Below are 18,725 nucleotides of genomic sequence, written 5' to 3' on the forward strand. Positions count from 1 at the left end.
GTCTATCTCAGTGAACATTTCATGTGAGCTGGAGAACGGTGGTAGGTTCCGCGGCTGCTGGACGAGGTGGTCTATCTCTAGACCTGCTTCGTGTCCAGATCTGATTCCTGATTTCCTGCCTGCGCAATCTTCCCATTTTTGTATGTATGGGCATGTGTGCATACATACGCTCATGTGTGTGCAGGCACACATCCGTGTGTGTGTGAGGCCAGAGAACAACTTCCGGTGTTTGTTCCTCAGGTGCCACCCAGTCTCACACTGGCCTGAAATTGGCTAAGCTGGCTAAGCTGGTTGGCCAGCAAACCCCAGGAGGGTGTCTTCACCTTCAAAACGCTGGGTTATGAGTGTATGCCACCTCTCTTGGCACCTTTTATGTGGGTTCTGGGGCTCAGCCTCAGGTCTTTCTGTTCAGTAGCGATCGCCCCAGCCCCTGCCTCTGTCCATTTCTGACCCAGACTTTGGCATCTCCAGCTGTGGTGGTTTGTCTGATTCTCCACATAATTCCAGCAGCTTTGGTCTTGTGTCAACACTGCCGTGGGGCATGTCCGTGTCTAGAATTGCCATGTCCTGAAAAAAGCTCCATTGCTGTGTCCTGGCCCATTTGTGCCTCAGTTTCCCTCATTCTGAAACGACTCTTGCTGAGGTTAATGTGGCTTCTCAAGCTGTATTTTAGGGAGTGTGTCTTTCTCCACCTACTTTTAAAAATTGTGGCCAGCTGGGCAGTGGTGGCGCACACCTTTAATCCTAGCACTTGGGAGGCAGAGGCAGGCGGATCTCTGTGAGTTCGAGACCAGCCTGGTCTACCGAGCTAGTTCCAGGACAGGCTCCAAAGCCACAGAGAAACCCTGTCTCGAAAAACCAAAAAAAAAAAAAAAAAAAAAAAAAAAAAAAAAAAAAAAAAAAGTGATCAAATGTACATAGCATAAAATTTGCCATTGTAACTATTAAAAACATGCTCATAGGTGACATTTGATTGTTTATAATATCACATGACTATTTCTAATTTTATAAAACTCTAGATAAAGTATTATTTTAACTTACAAATGAAAATTTATCTCAAGATCATATGTGTAATAAGGATGTGGCAGTCAAGAAATGACAAATGAATAAATAATAAAAGTACCTGTTGTAAGTTATCGGCCCTATATATTGTTGTTTTCTCTAATTTACACATCTGTGAATTTATTTACATTGCCAAATGACTAATCAAAATACTTCTTATATCTTATTTTATCTGTTACAAAATTTTAACCATTTAAGGAGAGCCCTCAGTCTAAGTCACTCACGCTGCCCTTGTGTAACCTTCACCTGCTCCAGGTGAAGCCCTGCCCCCTGTGGCACCAACCTTCCTCCGATCCCCTTTCCTCCTGGCCCTCTTACCGTTATCTGCTTTCTGTGAATTTGCCTATTTGAGGCACCTGTCTAGGGGAGTTCTGCTTTGCTTATCATCTGGGACTGGCTTGTTTCACTTAGTGAATATCTTTAAAGTGTGTGGATGCTATGTGGTCAAGACTTTCTTCCTCCTGAGGCCGAGTAACCTTCCCTGTGTGGGCCTGTGCTGCCCTCTGTTCAGCCACCCTTCTTCAATGGGTGTGCGATTGCTTCCGCCTTCAGCCATTCTGCATTCAATGGGTGTGCGACTGCTTCTGCCTGAGGCGGTTATGAGCAGTGTTGTTGCAGGTGTGGGGTACACGAATCTGTTTTAGTCCCTGCTCTCGAGGCTTTGACTGCAGCAGGAATGGCTGGATCATATGTTGATCCTGTGTTTAACTGTGTTGGGGAGCCACAGGCTGCCTTATCTTACATCCTCATCATTGACACTGGAGCTCCAAGTCTTCTGCCTCCCTTCAGGCATTTGTGTTCAGTTTGCTGTTGTTTGTTTACAGGAAGTGACTGTGGCTACTGGATGCTGAACTTTCTCGGTGTTCTTAGTGGCCATGTGTCTTGTTTGGAGAAATGTCTGTTCAAGTGCTTTGCTTATTTTTAAAATTGTGCTTTTGGGTTTTGTCGTTGGATTTAGGAATCTTTTTATTTGGCTCTTATAGGATACATGAATTGCAAACATTTTCTCCAATATTGTAGATTGTCTTTCCACTGTCTTGGTGGCGTCGCTGTGCTTGCATCCACGGTGTGTGTGATCTGGGGATTTAGCTCCGCCTCATGCACTTAGGCTCCCCGAGTCACATCCCACTTGGGTAGTTTCCTTTGATACTTGAGAGTTTTGTATTTTTGTGAAGTCCACCTTTGCTTGTCCTTTGGTATCACATCTAAGAGATCATTGCCACACCTAATGTCATGAAGATTTCCATCTGTGTTTTATTCTAAGTGTTTTATAATTGGATCCCTTAGATTTTAGGCTTTGGTCCATATTGAGCTAGTTTTTATTTATGGTAGATAACAAGGCGCAGCTTCATTCTTATGCATGTGTTTATTCAGTTTTTCCAGCACCATTTGTTCACAAGACTGCCCATTCCATAGTGAATGGTTTTGCATCGTTGTTGGGAATTGGCTACTGTATTCCATCCTGCGGTCTCTGTGTCTGTTGTGTTTGTGTTTGTCTGTTCTTGGTGGACTGTATTCCATCCTGCTGGTCTCTGTGTCTGTTGTGTTGTCTGTTCTTGGGCCAGCACTGTGTCATTTTCATACCTTAACTTTGTGGTGAGTTCTGAGATCAGGAAACGTGAGTCTTTTAACTTTGTTCAGCTTCCCTCGACCAAAGATCGTTTTGACTATTTTGGTGTCTCTTAGGATGACGTATGAATTTGGGGATAGTTGTTTTTAATATTTCTGTGGGTAGGGGAGCTAGTGGAATTTTGATAGGATAGTAATGAGTCCAAATTGTTTTGGATGATATCTGTGTCTTTACTCCTAACCTGTTTGTGTTTTTACTTTGAAAGTGGGTTTCTTGTAGACAGTATATAGTTGAGTCTTGTTTTATCTTCTAGAGTCTCACTGTGTAGTCCTAACTGTCCTGGAACTCGCTCTATAGCCCAGGCTGGCCTCAAACTCAGAGATCCGCCTGCCTCTGCCTCCCAAGTGCTGGGATTAAAGGTGTGCGCCACCACTGCCTGGCTATAGTGCTGTCTTTTAAGTGGTGTTTTTAGACTCAGTTGAATTGACATCCTTAGGTTAATAGCTATCACATCAGCTGCTATGTTCTCTCTCCTGTTTTCCTGTTTCTTTTTTGTTTTCCCTATCCTGTTTGTTGGGGCCTAACTGAACATTTTGTATACTGATTCCATTTCCCCATCCCTCCTTTCTCTCACTCTTGTCCTTCCCTGTCTCATGTGGCAGTAATCGTTCTTTTCCATGACCCTGGTGTCATCCTAGAGTGTGCAGTGTGCATCAGCTTCTCAAAGTCCACCCACAACACCACCCTGACTCTCAGGTGGCGAAGTAGTGTGTCACTGTGTAGGCCTGGCTGTGTTGCTCACTCTCGCTTACCCGTTAGCTTTAATCACCAAATACACTGTTGCCACCATTGTTAAGGAGAAATAAAGTATTCTTTTCTTTTTCTTTCTTTTTTTTTTTTCTGTTTTTTGTTTTGTTTTGTTTCTGGAGACACAGTTTCTCTGTGTAACTGTTGTGACTGTCCTGGAACTCTCATTGTAGACCAAGATGGCCTTGAATTCATGGAGATCCACCTGCCTCAGCCTCCCAAGAGCTGGGATTGAATGTGTATACCACCACTGCTAGGTGAAATAAAGTGTTCTTAAACACACATGGGGGGAGTTGTTCTCCAGTAAACTTGTCTATTAAGAAATATTAAAAATTGAAAAAGAAAAAAAAGGGCATAGGTCAGAAACTTGGATCTACCAAGAGAAAGAGAAGGAATAAGTAAAGGTGACATGAAATATGTTTTAAATAAATAAACAAATAAATAATGCTATTTATTACTCGGTCTAGTGGATAATAGTTTATTAAAACAGTAGCAGCAGCAATATATTTGGTGGTTATAGCTACTGGAGAAACAAGATACACTGGAAAATGAGAGGGGCGGGGAGAGAGAAAGGAGAGAAGAAAATGAAATCAGTATATAAGATGTTCATGAGGACAGACCAAAAAGGAAAGACAAAAAGAAGCAGAAAAAAAAATAGAAGATAGTAGCTAATGCGATAGCTAGAAATGTCACTCTGCTTCCGTTGTCTGAACTCCTTCTCAGTCATTATTCCAATATTCTGGAGTTCTGTTGTTGTTTTTGTTTTCGTTCTTACCCATATCGCAGGTCCTGGGCATTTTGCCCCTCACGGTTCGGTTTTGTTGTTTGTTGTTGCTGCTTCTCCAGGCCTTTCTTCAGCTCTGCCCAGTCAACTTTTGAACTCCTGCAAGGCATTCTGCATTTCTGTCTGTGTCTTTGATATGCAGAATTTTTTTTCGTTCTTTCTCAGAATTTCCACTCTAGGATCACAGTGCCCATCTGCTTCTGTGTGTATTCCAGTCTTCCCATTAGCGCCTCTAACATGTTGATCGTAGCTGTTTCCAGTTCCCAATCTGCCAGTTCCAGCGTCTCCCTGCCACATTGGAGCCTGCTTGCTCTGTGTCTTTCTGTCCCTTTGTTTTATCTGTGGTTTTTGGCTGAAAGATGGACATAATGTCGTGGATACAACTCTGGAAGAGCAGACCTTCAGACCCGAAGATTGCATGCTGGGGACAAAGCTGTGCCACTCGTGCTCAGGTCTCAGTGTCCTGCTCTCCTTCCCTTTCCTTTCCCCTCATACATGGTACAGGACAGCCAGACGGGGCTGGGTTCAGCTCTGGCTTTACTTAGCCAGCATCCTGGCCAGTAGGCTTTGTTAAGAGGAATAGAATGCTATAGTATCTTTAAAATGACTCGTTCCCCCAAACCACTGCCCGAAGCCCTAGGAATGTTCCTCTGAGTTCACTGTGGGAGCTGGCAGGGCCCTAGGAGGTTAGGAGTGTGAGCTGCTGAGGTTGGCCTGTCCTCATTGAACTTCCAGCACGAGGTGTGAGGCCATGCCTTCCCCAGCTATGACTCCCAAAGTCTGAGCTCTTCTAAGTTGTAGTCCTCTGTCTTCCCAGTCTGGGAGCAAGGATGAGCAGCCGTTTGCCTAGTGAACCTAGGAAGAGTTAATGACCTGTAGCATGTTCGGATTCGTGTGTGAGAAAAAGAGGGACCGCTCCGAAGCCTTTCATGCTGGACCAAAAAATGCCTCAGCTTTGCTTTCCACAGTAGGTTCTTTAAACAAAACAAAACACAAACTCCTACCTGAAACTTACTTTACCCTGCCTGCCTGATTCAAAGCCACGTTCCTTTACCGTCTCCTTGGTATCTCTGAGTTTGGAATGATGAGCCTTGACCCTCTTCCTTGGCATCCCCGTTCCAAGCGTATCCACTAGGGTAAATACATCATCCACGTCTGCTGAGCCTATCGGCAAGTTCTCACTGCCACCTGCGTCTGACCTTGCTGCCACCTGGCTGACTCTGGCTGGGGTGGGGGTAGGTCACTTCCATGGTCCAAGGATGGCCATGGTAGAGCCTGGAGGGGTCAGTGGTTTACACGCTCACCTTAGGAATTTATTAATATGCTTTATGAGTCTCCGCTGAGTCATGGCTGGGGTGCCAGGGAGATGAGCAAGCCAGCCTTGTGTGACCTTTTCGACTGGTATGGGCTTCCTGGTACATTATGGGGGAGGCTTGGGGAAATGGGGAATGGGCCAAGATGGGGGAAATTCTCCTAGATTTTACAGCAGAAAAGAATATTGGGTGGGTCTGAGTTGCCAGAGACCACCCCACACCCTGCTCCTGTGGCCCCTTAATGTGGAAACGCCAATTGCCAAGTCAAGAGCAGATTTCCAGATCATTCAGTGCCAGAATGGAGGGAGGAGTAGAGGGCCAGAAGGTGGGACTCACTCACGTTGGAAAGCGAAGGGCCCGCCTGCGGACCAGATATCATGTGATACACAGTGCCAGAGCAGACATTGCCGCTCAGCCATTGTGCGGGCAGGCAGCTGTGGCCCGGGGCTCTATTCTTGCCTCACAGTTGTTACTCTTGCAGCCAATGCTTGGCCTGTTGCTGGGACAGGAGAGTCAGCAGTCAGGGCCTGGTGACTGATGAGCCATCCCATACCCTTGCTCTGCCCAAGCACGCCCTCCCTCTCAGCTGCCCAGGATGCCCGTGGCCCTGCTCCCACCTCCTGACCCGTCCCTGTGTGGGCAGTAGACGGAAGCATCCTGTGCCAGTCGTGACACTGCGGGCTTCAATGGGAATGGGAAGGATCCAGGAAGAGTGGTAGAGACTCTCTCCTGTCACACCCCTCAGACAGGGGCCTGAATGGGAGGGGTGCTGGGCAAGAGAAACATGGGACAGCTCTCCTGAGTGGGGAGGAGCCCCCAAGAGCCTGTTAGGCCTCACCTGGCCCCAGAGCACCACCCCAACACATGAGTCCTGCTGCCTTGAGACCCCAGGGTAACCAGACAGTCCAGCCACAGCAGGGAGGAGTCAGACTAAGAGGTGCCGTGGCCGTGAGGCTGAGCTCTAGTAGAGAGTGATGAACGCAGGCCGTGGAGGCTCATCACCAGGGTAAAGAAATCCTTGTGCCAACAGCACCTGAACTCGTGAGGCGTCAGTGACAGGGTTCCGGTGTACAGCCATCTGCACACACGTGAGCTTTGCCAGGCAACACGCCTGGTCACAGGAAGCCGAGGGTGTCCCCTTCAGCTCAACCCTATCAGTAGGGACTGCAGGGAGAAAATGGGTGCCCTGATAGGGCTCTCCCCATCTGAGAGATGCTCGCGGTTCCTCCAAGGGCAGCAACTGTGATCCTGGGGTGAGGCCAAGGAATCTGGGTGTGTATGGTGTATTCTGTCGGGTGACCACATTCACCCTTCAGAAGCCTCCGTTATGGGCTTCTGTGAGTCACACAGAGCGTCCAGCAGGATTCAGTGTTTGCTCCTCAAAATGTTCAGTTCTCTTGGAGCGTTTTTTGAATGAAGATTTCTGTAGTCACTAGGCTAGGAGAAAGCTGCCCTCCTAGGAGACCCGCAGTCCTGAAAAGCCTTACACTGAAAAAAATTAATGTCCCACTCCACAAACACAACATACCAGCACATGCCTTTAATCCCAGCACTAGGGAGGCAGAGATAGGTGGATCTCTGTGAGTTCGAGGCCAGCCTGGTCTACAGAGTTCCAGGACAACCGGGGCTACACAGAGAGATTCTGTCTTGAAAAACAAAAAAAGTAAACATAAGAAATTTTAAATTAAAAATAGAAGAGGGTAATTTCAGATGTCATTAAGTTAGAATGGGGCCACACGAGAGATGTAACTGGTATTGTCATGGGTAGATCCCGCAGATTTACAGAGGACACTGTGTGATCAATCACTCAGGCATAGATTGGGGCGATCCACTCTACATGCTAAGAAACAGATGCCACAGTGCAGAGCAGGGGGAGCTTTGGGGCTCTCAGGCCAGGGCCAGAGTGCCTGGCAGCTGGAACATGACTGGCTGTTGCTAGGGTCATAAATTAATGTAAAAGCACCCAACGTCTGTGCTTTTGGAAATGAACTCCATGGAAATAACCAAATTGCTCACGGCAGGCAGTTTAAGGGATGGCAACCTGGAAACAGCCCTTCAGTTGCCAGAGAAGTACCCAGCTGGCAAATGAGGGATGTTCTCCGCAGCTCGAGAAGGGGCTCTTGGCAAAGTGTGGGCATTGCGTGTGCAGTACCATTCCATGGAAAAGGCAAACTCCAAGCAATGGCTTGCTGAGAAAGCCATGCTTGGTGCTCGGAGACCATGTGGAACTTATGTGCATGCAGACAGAATTCAGGCTGTACAAATGCTTGTCCCCAGAAGGGTCGCCTCAAGCCCAGTGCTCTGAATCCAGGATGTCTGCATGCTGGGCGGGGCTGGACAGACAGTCCGGGAGCTCAGCTTACCCTCCAGCCATCTGTGTTGGTACTGGACAGCAAGCGTTTCTCCGTGAGGACTTTGCTTCTGTCTAGAATGATAGACAGCTGGAATGACTCCAGGGTCAGTGGCGCAGTGCAGGGTCACTACTGAAGGTCACTCACAGGATGTCACACAGCACAGCAGTGCTGTGGAAGATGTGTCCAAGGCATGTGGAGTCCTGACAGGGACAGGGAGCAGAACAATAGACAAACGGCTCCTATGTAGGGAAGTCTCCTGGTGCAGATCCACACCTGCCGTCAGGAAGGGCACAGTGACTCCAGTGTGTTCTTACTGACCTTGGTTACTGCGTTGCACACATTGTAATCATAATTACAATAATGCAAAGGCACTTCCTGTTAGTGATAGGTGGATAGATGGGGTCTGTTCTTTTTTTTCCTGAGACAGGGTTTCTCTGTGTTGCTTTGGAGCCTGTGCTGGAACTCTCTCTCAAAGACCAGGCTGGCCTCCATCTGCCTGCCTCTGCCTCCTGAGTGTTGAGATTAAAGGCATCACTGTCCAGCTGGGTTCTGTTCTTGTATAGTTGCTTAGAAGTTGAAAAACACATCAAAGAAAAATCTCGTAGTAACATCGATACTTTGTTCCAAGCAGAGGTTAATGTTTCCAGCAAATCGCTTAGGTCAGTGTTAAATAGGAGAGAACTAGGCTTGTCGATGTGAGCATGTAGTCCCAGCCACTCAGGAGACCGAGTTGGGAGGACGTCTTGAGACAGTGCTTCAGAATCAGCCTGGAAAACTCCATCTTAGATTAGAATAAACAGATGGAGAGATGGATGGAAGAATGGACAGACGGATGAATGGGTAGATAGATGATAGAAAAGCCTTCTGCATCTTCACTTTTAAGAACCCCTTATGAGCAGAGGGAGGAAGGTGTTTTGTTTACGTTAGCACATAAATTGCAACTTAAGGATAAATAAACTGTGAAGGCCCTCGGTGTGGCCACGCCTTCCACCTTCTTGTTCATCTTTAACTCTGACTTGATTAGCAGAGCATGCTTGGAACATGACCAGGTCAGAAGATGAGACAAATGGTCGAAGTAAGATTCAAAATAGCCATCGGGGTAATTTTGAGTAGGAAATAAAACCATTGCCTGCTCAGCTTATTCCAAAAAGTTCTGCTGGAGGTAGAAGGTGGTGTCTGGTGGGCAGGCTCTGCTGAGGAGGATCCCCTGTGCAGATCTGCTTGGGTAGATCTACTGGGGGGTCTGATGGGGTGGACCTGCTGAGAGGATCTTCTGGGGGGTCATCTAGGAGTACTGAGTTTGTTCCTGGGGCATATCCCGGACCCCCATGGGCCCTTAGACAAGAAACCTGTCTGGGTAACATCCGTCCATCTGTCAACAGGGCCAGGAGGGTTGGAGCTTTGATTTTTATTCAAGGTTCCCAATCACCTAAAATGTAGGCACCCCTGGAATTGCCAGCAGCCTTTCTGTGGATGGCAAAGTCCCTGACTCAGCTCTGAGCTGCCATTGGAGCTGGCTTCTAGGAGGATGTGAAATGCGCTGTACTTGGTTGTCAGGCAACCGAAGGCGTTTGTGGGAGAGGGCCAAAGTCCTGGTGGCAGGTGTACTTATGCAAATAGTTAGCTTCCCTCACAGGCACAGGCCAGCAGTAACTCAAGACAGAGGCAGGAAAGCCCAGGGTAGCAAGAAGAGGCCATAGGGCACGGATACAGGGTGAGGATGCAGAGAAAGGATGGGGAAATGCCTACTAAGGGGACAGACTACAAACCTTATGGGGGGTGACTAAGAGCACCCCTTTGACTTGTCTGTCCTGAGTGCAGTCTGCAGTGGCTCTGTGGCCTGTAGGGGTGGCAGGGGTCTGCTCCCTATCTACACCATCCTAGAAGCAGAAGCATGTGATTGGTGCTTTCTGGGTGCTGGACAGTGCTGTTTGGCATCTGCAGGGGTCATCTCGTCTCACCCAGACATGGTCCAGGAGAAGATGGACAGCCATTATCCACTTGCCATCTGGAGTCCCCAGAGCACATCCGAACAGGGTCTGTAGGACAAAGGATGTCATTGCCAGTATCTTTTACCCATACTCCAAGATCTGGGAACCATGGTAACTCAGCCTTTGCCAGTGTGAAAGTGACTTGGTCCTCCCCGCCAGGAATCTTGGGCAGTCAGTAACTATGGAACTGAGACTACTGGTCTACCATCTCCTGTGAGCATCAGCTAAGGTCCCTGCAGTAGCCATATTGTGATCAGGCAGCAGGGGGCAGCCTGGGCAGCAGGAGAGCCTGGTGTAGGACAGAGAGCCGCAGAGGGGAACGGGAAGGGAGTTCTGACAGAAGTCCGCGGTCAGCAACAGGCAGCAGGCTCCTGGTGTTGGCTGGCTTGGCGGCATCTCGGAGGCAGGAGCTTTGGAAATCCTGAAGCCAAATGCTGCCTGTGAAGCGGGGTGGGGGTGCGGGGATAGTAGGTGGCCAGACTATCTGTCACAGAGCAGGAATTGCCAAGCAGTTGAGAAGATGGGGGCAGACGGGTCTCCTTCTGACTCTTCCTCCGGTCATCTGTGGTCATCTGACAGGACAGATGCTTTTCCCCTGGAGCTTCTCCCCGGGGGACTGCAGTGGAGACAGCACCCCAGTGACAAGCAGGTGTGGAGAGCAGTGGCCTCAGGTCACCCAGCTCTGGAGCTCCAATCCTGCATGGAATTAAACCTTCCCCCTTCTCAGGCCCCGTCTCCAGGTATTGCTGGTCCTGTCGTAAATGAGCCAGTATTTGGAGCTCTCGGCAAATCAGGGCTCAAAGAGAATTTTCTTGTTTTAATTAGGTTTATTTGATTTTAAAAGCCCTATACCGTGCTTGGCGCCCTGGGGCCTTGTGATCTGAACAGGTTATTCAAATCACTTTCTCCTCAGCTCCGAAGCAGGCGGCCAGCACCAGGCATCTCACGGGTGACCTTGGTGCTCAGATGACGTTCATGCAGTGTCTAGCAGGAGTGTCGGCCTGCTCTGCTTTGTGTCCAGCTCCCTCTGGACCTCTTTCTGCCCATGGCTCCGCTTCTGCCCCCGTTGCCAAGGGTAGGTGGCTGGTTTTGGAGTCAGTAGTATTTCCGAGGTGATTACTGCCACGGCCCAACCCGCCTGCCTGTGCTGCTACGAAGCAGAGGGGCTACAAGCCCCCATTCTTCAGGCTCTGCTGGTTCTGAGTCTGACCGTGTGGCCTCAGTGTTGGTAGGTGGCCCCCTTTTTCTGGGCCACTCTAATAGGGTCTGCCTACTTCATGGGAACCTGAGGGAACCCCTCCTACTTCCTGCCCGTCTCCCTGGCCATCATTCTCCTGCAGCCGCTCCTGCACTGCTAGGCTGGACCAGCACCAAGGTCTGGCAGCTCCAGCATCCGAAGCACCTGTGGCGTTTTCCGTCTGTCCTGACTTCCATGTCATAGACTCAGGGCTGGGCCTAGCACCAGAATTCAGGGTGGGCAGGACACAGCCTGTCTGTAGAGAGCCCCGGGGGAGAAGGACAGAAATGGGCAGATAAATGGTCATAATAAAGTGGAGAAACTAAGCCCCATATCTCAAGATGACGAGCAGGAAGATCGAAAGTTCAAGGCCTATGTGGGCACTGGGAAAAATGAAGTTGGTACAGGGATATGTTGGGATAATTCAGGAGGAGTTAGGAGAGAGGAGTGGGGGTGGATATGATCAAAATACATTATGTGCATCCATGAAGTTCTCAGAAGAATAAATTAAAATATAATATATTAAAAATAGGTATTTTTTCTGTCACAATTTAAAAAAATGGAGATATAAAATCATAATATAATGGTAGTTTCTTTTTCTTTTGGTTTTTCAAGACAGGGTTTCCCTGAGCTTTGGAGCCTGTCCTGGAACTAGCTCTTGTAGACCAGGCTGGTCTTGGACTCACAGAAATCCGCCTGCCTCTGCCTCCCGAGTGCTGGGATTAAAGGCGTGTGCCACCACTGTCCAGCTCATACTGGTAGTTTCTTAATCAAAAAAACAGTGTCTGCTTGGGCAAGTTGGTAGCAGTCTGTCTTTATAAGAATAAAAGGGGGTTAGATGGTAGAGCACTTGCCTCGTGTGAAGGAAATCCTAGGTCCAGTGTTAGGGAGTCTGGGTGGGGTGGGGGTGAGGGATGGAAATGAACATGAGAGATTATCGTGAGACCCTGTGAGGGGCGATCCTCAGAGGAGAGCAAGCTGTTTGAACTGAGTCTTGAAGGATGCATACAGGGCAGAGATGGGGTAACAGTTCAGACCGAGGGTCTTTGTCCGTACTGTTTCTCAGTCGTTATTAACTGGAGTGACAGGGGCTGTGAGCCCTGAGGGGGACATCAAAGGCATGAAGATGGCCATGGTGTCAGGGCCCCCACCTTGCCTGTATGATACAGGCTAAACATGTTTGTGGCTGCTTGCAGGGGGCATTCCTGGGACAGTGACATGTGGCAGGTGGCAGCGTCACTGAGGAAGAAGAGAGTAGTTCTGCAGCTGCTTCTCCAGGCCTGCAGCGGTCTGGGGAATGGCTGTGCTGGCAAGAACCTGTTCAGAGCTGGCTTCAAAGCCATGGAAGAGGTGACTCCAAGGCGCTGAGCACAGACACTGCAGCTTCCGGGGGTCGGCCTTCCTCCTCTCCCTTCTCCCTGGAGGGTGTCTGAGTCGCTGGAATGGGGTCTCCTGCCTGTGATTGAGGCCAAGCCCTCCTTCACCATTCGCTGCTGCTACTGAGAACTCACTGGCTGCCTGACTGTTCCTGCACCTCCCCACCTCACAGCCTCATCCCTGCTTCTTTCCTCTGGCAGCTGCCCAGCCCTGGCTTCTCCCTTCCCTGCTGGGTGCCTAGCCCAAGCCTGAGCTGACAGCACAGAGCCTTCTGCAGAGGAAAAGGGGGCATCTGGACCAGGGAGGGAGCGCTCCAAGCAGTCTGTAGGCTGTCCACCAATCACAGACTCTTGGGAGTTTTGTGTCTGGACACACTCGTGCTGCAGGAGGGCTGTGGCTCACAGACACTCATGTCCTTCCCTGGGTCTAGTCAGCAGCCAGGAGCCCGTCCTCTGACAAGAGGGTATTTGGGGGGCCTCTACCCTGCTTTACATATGGGCTCCCCACCTGACACAGGGTCTGACATTGCAGAGATGCACAGTTTGGCCTCCTATGAGGTCTTGGCCCTGGCACAGGAAAGCAAGGCTCTGCACTCCCTTCAGGAGCTGGCCTGGACCTCCCAGAAGATGCTTGCACAGCCAAACTGTGGGCGTTGCACCCCCTGGGCTTGAGCAACACAGATAGCAGCTCAGACCCAAGCAAAGGGAAGGTGAGGCTGGCTGGGACAGACAGAGAGCCACATAGATGCTCTGTGAGGCCTGCCGCTTCAGTATGTAAATGGGGAAACTGAGGCCCAGGAAGTGACAGACAGGAGGAAGCTGGTGCAGACACAGTGGCTGTGGGGGACAATAGTCCAGAGTAGAGTATGGTTCAGAGGTGGCATACGTCCCCACAGTGTGCAAGGCTCTGGGTTCCTTCTAACACAGCTAGAAACAAAACCAAAGAAGAAAACTGGGAGAGAAAAAAACCCACCAATAACTCTTTCTTTACATTTTCCTTACAAAGGAATATTTTGAGACTGTAACTCTCACATAAATGGAAAAATGGAACAAGAAGCTACTGATAGAACATAGGCCACGCCTGCCACCCCTGCCCCTGAGCAGCCTGCACCCTGTCCACAAGGTCACAGTAGCTAGGCTGTGGTGGCCAGCCTGAGACCTTGTCTCTGCCCCGGAACTGAAGCCACTGAGTCCTGCGGCTGTGGAGTATAACCGCTGGCCATAGCAGCCTGAGCCATCCGGGAGCCAATCAGATGGAGAGCTATTACTTATTTGTTCCTAGAAAAGTGAATAATACATTTTTACAAAGATTCATCCGAAAGGACTGTACCAAAAAGGAAATGGTGGTCACTGTCTGAGACTTGGTGTTCTGAGAAGAGTACCTTAGGGGTGCAGAGGTAGATGTGAGGGGCTGGACCAGGGAGCACTTGCCCTGGTTCAGCCTTCTCTCCCCTCGACTCCAGATCTCTGCGGGGCAGCTCTGCGGGCAGCATGCAGAGCCTTTCCTGATGCTGTCACTGTAAGCCATACCCATGACTTCCGGGACTTCCTTGTGCCCCACCCTGGACCCCCACGTCCTCTTCTGTAGCACGGGGACAATGTTGTATCCCAGGGGCTCCCTGCCTCCCGCTTTGCAGTTAAGCGATATAATGCTACTCTCACGCTTTCTGTGAGTCCTTGTATCCGGCTTGCACCGGTTCCCAATACACCTGTGCTCCAGACTGGCCTTGCCTCTTGGAAAGACATGTCAGGGTATCATGAACTCATTCCAGCTGACCAATGGATCAGAACCTGGGTGTTGTACAGAAATGGACTGGGGTCCCCACAAGAGTGGCCTCTCCTGCTGATGCCAAGTAGGGTGTTGGGGACTGTGTGGGAGGGGCACAGGCTTTCTTTGGTCACTGGCCTGGCAGTGGCTAGATTCCAAGTGTCTTTGGGAGATTAATTGGTTCTCTCTCTCTCTCTCTCTCTCTCTCTCTCTCTCTCTCTCTCTCTCTCTCTCTCCCTCCCTCCCTCCCTCCCTCCCTCCCTCCCTCTCGCTCCCTCTCTCTGTGTCTGTCTCCTGCCTTGCGTCCTCTCCAGGGGGGCTTTCTCTGTGGTCCGACGCTGTGTCAAGCTCTGTACCGGCCATGAATATGCAGCCAAGATCATTAATACCAAGAAGCTGTCAGCCAGAGGTAGGATCCTGCAGGGGTTGCCTATCGGGACTGTGGTGAAGGGACAGGGAATGCCAAGGCCTTCAAGATGGCTTTGGCTGAGTGGACATGGGAGGAATTTGCCTTCAGCTCGCACCTTTCACTCTGCAGTTTGGGGGTTGCCATCTAATCTTTCTGGGGTCCCATGTAGCTTCTCCATCTCCGTTCCAGACCTGAAGAGACAAGTTGTCAGGCACTGGGGGATTAGGTGGTATTTCCCTAAAGTTGTGGCCAAGGAGAAGCAGTGACTCCAGGCTGTGGTGGGTGATAGCGAGCTCCTGTTGACATCTCGCTGCTGGTGAAGTACCATCCTGGTGTATCTTGGGTATCCAGATGGTTTGTTAACTGAGTCTTCTGAGCTGAGTACGGCATTGTCTGCCCCAGGGAGGCCTCTACAGGCCTGCAGGTGTGCAAGGAGGGTTCTTACGTGGTGCTGGCCGGGCGGGTCACCCAGACAGAGCCAGGGCCTGTTGCGGGTGGAGGTACATCATTTCAGGCAGATTATCAGAAGTCACTCTTGGGGCTTCCTGGGGATGGGGTACAGAGTGAGTGGGGGTCCTGGCACTGCATAGGGATCTGGATAGAATCCCCAAGTGGGGTGGGTTGGAGGCCTGGTGAGGCCATGGGGGTGGTGAGTGGGTGGCTGCCAATGTGAGATGGCATTGCCACGTCACCCCTCTCTTCCCACGTCCTCCTCCTCCCGTCCTCAGACATTGCAGCCTGAGTGAGCTTCCAGACTGAAATCTGAGCTAATTGAGGGCCAAGGAGCCCTGACCTCTCACCTCTCTTACCCTGAGTGGGAGATGCTTTGGGGCTGAATTATGGCATAGGCAGGGTCTCCTCTAGTGGGCGTGTTGAGGATGTGAACCACTTTCAGTTTCTAGTTTCCAATCTGACAACCCACAGTTCACGTAGCTGATACCACACCTACAATTTATTGACATCTGTGTAAGCATGTTTGAGCACCTGCTGTATACCAGACCATCAGGGCTCTCATATGTGTTTCCTCTTGGAAGCATTTTCTGAACCTAAGATAGGGTCTTCAAGGTCTTCAAGGCCCTGGGGTGCTTCTGTATGAGCTGCTGTCTTTATCCCTATCACTGGTTAATACCCCGGACTGCTTAGTCCCTCCCCATGGTGGACCTCCAGCCCAGAGGGCCAGGGAGGGTGATGGTATGCAGGAACCTTGGCCAAACAGGGAGCAAGTTCTCTTCTGTGCCCTAGATAGGGAGCCAGTCTTGGGAGCCCCTTCTCCTGAGATTCCTCATGGGCTAGATGTGGGTCACCTGCTGTCAGTGGGCCCTCCCTCTGTCCTGAGCTGTGATTCAGGGTCTGGGGCTGTGAGCTGGGTTCTTCTCTGTCAAGACACAGAACCAGCATGGAGCCCTCCGTGCTCAGAGTGAGCCCAGGCCCCGTGTGAGATAAGTTCCCATGGTTTCCAGGCCATATCCCGGAGCCTGCACACTCCACTGCACACTCCTGGGGAGAGAGCACAAAGGGGGGGTCGCGATTCGAGGCACATTAGGTGTGTGTGCACAGGTGTGACTTTGTCTCTGTGTGGTATGAATGCCCCACACTGGTAGTAATTGTGCTGGGGTCAGCTCCCGCAGAGCGTTTGCAGTATACACCGTGCCCAAACTCGGGACACTCTGTGCTCACTGACGTGGTGTTGGCCTGCACAAATTTTTGGCCTCGCAAGGCAGGTGGACCATGGACCTCACGAACCCAGGAGGATACTGAGTTTTGTGGTCAGCCCCATCTCCTCTTGTCACAATCCTAGGCCAATCTGGCTTTTGCCACATTGGTGATTTGTCCCGCCGTGTCCCTTGCTGCCGTGAGGGCTGCCTGGTACACAAGGGTGTCTGGGAGACAGGTTATTTCCCATTGCTGTGTGCTGTGCTTTTGAACAAAGACTGCTCTTCTTCCCGCTCTGTTTTGGTTCCTGGCCATGCTAGCAGACCCACGGGAGCCTTGGCCAAGTTGCTTGGTAAAAGCTGCATGAGTTATGTTCGGCAAAACCATGCTGCTTTTTCAATCAATTTAATTGCCTAAAAACCCCATCCAGATGGATTAACTTAAGCAACTCAAGTCCCTAATGCTTCATGCCTCCTTTTGCCTCTCCACCCACCACTGAGAGGTAGTAGCTACTCCTCAGTCCTCCTTGGTCCTCACGGGGCCCCTCAGAAACCCTGCTGATCTAGACCTTGGCCCCGTCCCAAGGAGGTGCAGAGAGCTCAAGCCCCACCTGGGCTGGCGGTGGACTCTGCAGGCTGTATGATCCCACAGGGCCACTCACTGGGCACCTTCCTTCACAGCTGGACGACTTGTGCCCCCTCCCCACCACTAACAGCCTAGCACTGTGTTGCTGGCCCCTGTTTCCTGTGACCTCATCCCTGACAGCTTTTTCTGCCCCTTTTCACATTTAATCTTACCTGTGGGTCCATACAAGACCCTATTGTGTCTAGACAGACCCCCACCCATCCTACAGATTCTCCCCGCCTGCTGGGTGGGGCTGGGAATGAGTTCCTGGAGGTCAGAAAAAGTCACCCCGAAAGTTACATTGGTGGCTGAGTATAGTATTGAGGGGTAAATAGAAATTTGTTAGGCTTGAGAAGAAAACCATCTATTTTTTTCCATAGAATTTGGGAGCCTCCTTGGATTAATCAACCCTCTATTTATATCCTCAAAGTGCTTCACAAGTTGGGAGGATTGAGGGGAGTGGGCATCTGAACCCCCAGGTTTGGTCTGGCTTCTTTCCCATGACCCTGACCAGAGTGCCCACGAACCCTTTAGCTGTCGGGCGGCTGTTGAAATACGTTGCCAGTGTATGGGGGCATGGGTGTGGGAGAGGGACCCTTATCACCCTGCTCCCTGCCAGCTGGGCCGGACAGTGGGTGGTGGGTCTGAACTTACAAACATCTGTAAACACCACCCCCATACCGCCTTCCCCAGTACTCTCACTAGGGCTATTCTGCTTTGGTCTTCTCTCAGAAGGCAGGCTGGCCCTGCCTGCTTCCACCAAGGGTCTCTTCACTGCCCAGCCCCAGTCTTTTCTTGAGTAATTTTTTTTTTTTTGAGACAGGGTTTCCCTGTGTATCTTTGGAACCTGTCCTGGACCTCGCTCTGGCCTCGAACTCACAGAGACCCGCCTGCCTCTGCCTCCCGAGTGCTGGGATTAAAGGCATGCGCCACCACCCGATGAGCATTTTTTTCACGATAAACTTTTAATACAGAACTTTCTCTCAAGTATCAGCTCTTGGCGGCTCTTGCCTGTGTGTGCCCCAGCCCCCAGACTGCTCAGCATCCTGCACCGGGTGCTTTAGCATATGTCCTCAGCAGAAGAGGCAGTGTGGCACTTCCATGACGTCATCGGATGCTCAGACCTGTTCTGCCATGCGCTCGGGTGCAGCAGGATGGCAATGGGATCGTGTCGTTGGGTCATCATTGACATTCAGCCCCTTCCAGGCAGAATCTCTGAGTGTTTGCCAAGGAACTCATTCCCAGTCTCCCCCTGACCCCAGCAGGCGGGGAGAATCTGTAGGATGGGTGGGTGTCTAGCTAGACACAATAGGGTCTTGTATGGGCCCACAGGTAAGATTAAATGTGAAAAGGGACAGAAAAGACTGTCAGGGATGAGGTCACAGGAAACAGGGGCCAGCAGCACAGTTCTAGGCTGTTAGCAGTGGGGAGGGGCACAAGTCGTCCAGCTGTGAAGGAAGGTGCCCAGTGAGTGGCCCCGAGGGGTCATACAGCCTGCAGGGTGCAGAGCCCTGGTGGAGCCTGAGCTCTCTGCACCTCTTTGGGCTGGGGCCATTTCCAGGTCTGAGTCTGCCTTGTCACACCTGCTGGACCAAGATGGCTTTCCGTTTGACTCTAATAAACTTCTGCTTAACCCACAATACTCAGCCAGTGCAACTTTTGCAGTGACTCCCAGGAACTCATCACTGTGGTATGGCCCTAGAATCTTAGCCAAGAGGGAGGCCTGCAAGGAAGCTGACCCTACCGACCCTGAATCAAATCCGAGTCTGAGCAATAA

General features: G+C 50.6%; 1 protein-coding gene across 3 annotated transcripts in view; it reads left to right on the forward strand.

Moving 5' to 3' along the window:
• The window catches only part of Camk2b (calcium/calmodulin dependent protein kinase II beta), an 88,518-nt gene that overhangs the window by 22,092 nt on the left and 47,701 nt on the right, over positions 1–18,725 (forward strand). For all 3 annotated transcript variants that reach the window (XM_057771202.1, XM_057771201.1, XM_057771200.1), the window contains exon 2: positions 14,577–14,671. In XM_057771202.1, the coding sequence (XP_057627185.1) occupies positions 14,577–14,671 (95 nt within the window). The remainder of the gene's footprint in view (positions 1–14,576; positions 14,672–18,725) is intronic.

The sequence above is a fragment of the Chionomys nivalis genome, chromosome 6 (assembly GCF_950005125.1).
Source record: "Chionomys nivalis chromosome 6, mChiNiv1.1, whole genome shotgun sequence".
Taxonomy (NCBI): Eukaryota; Metazoa; Chordata; class Mammalia; order Rodentia; family Cricetidae; genus Chionomys; species Chionomys nivalis.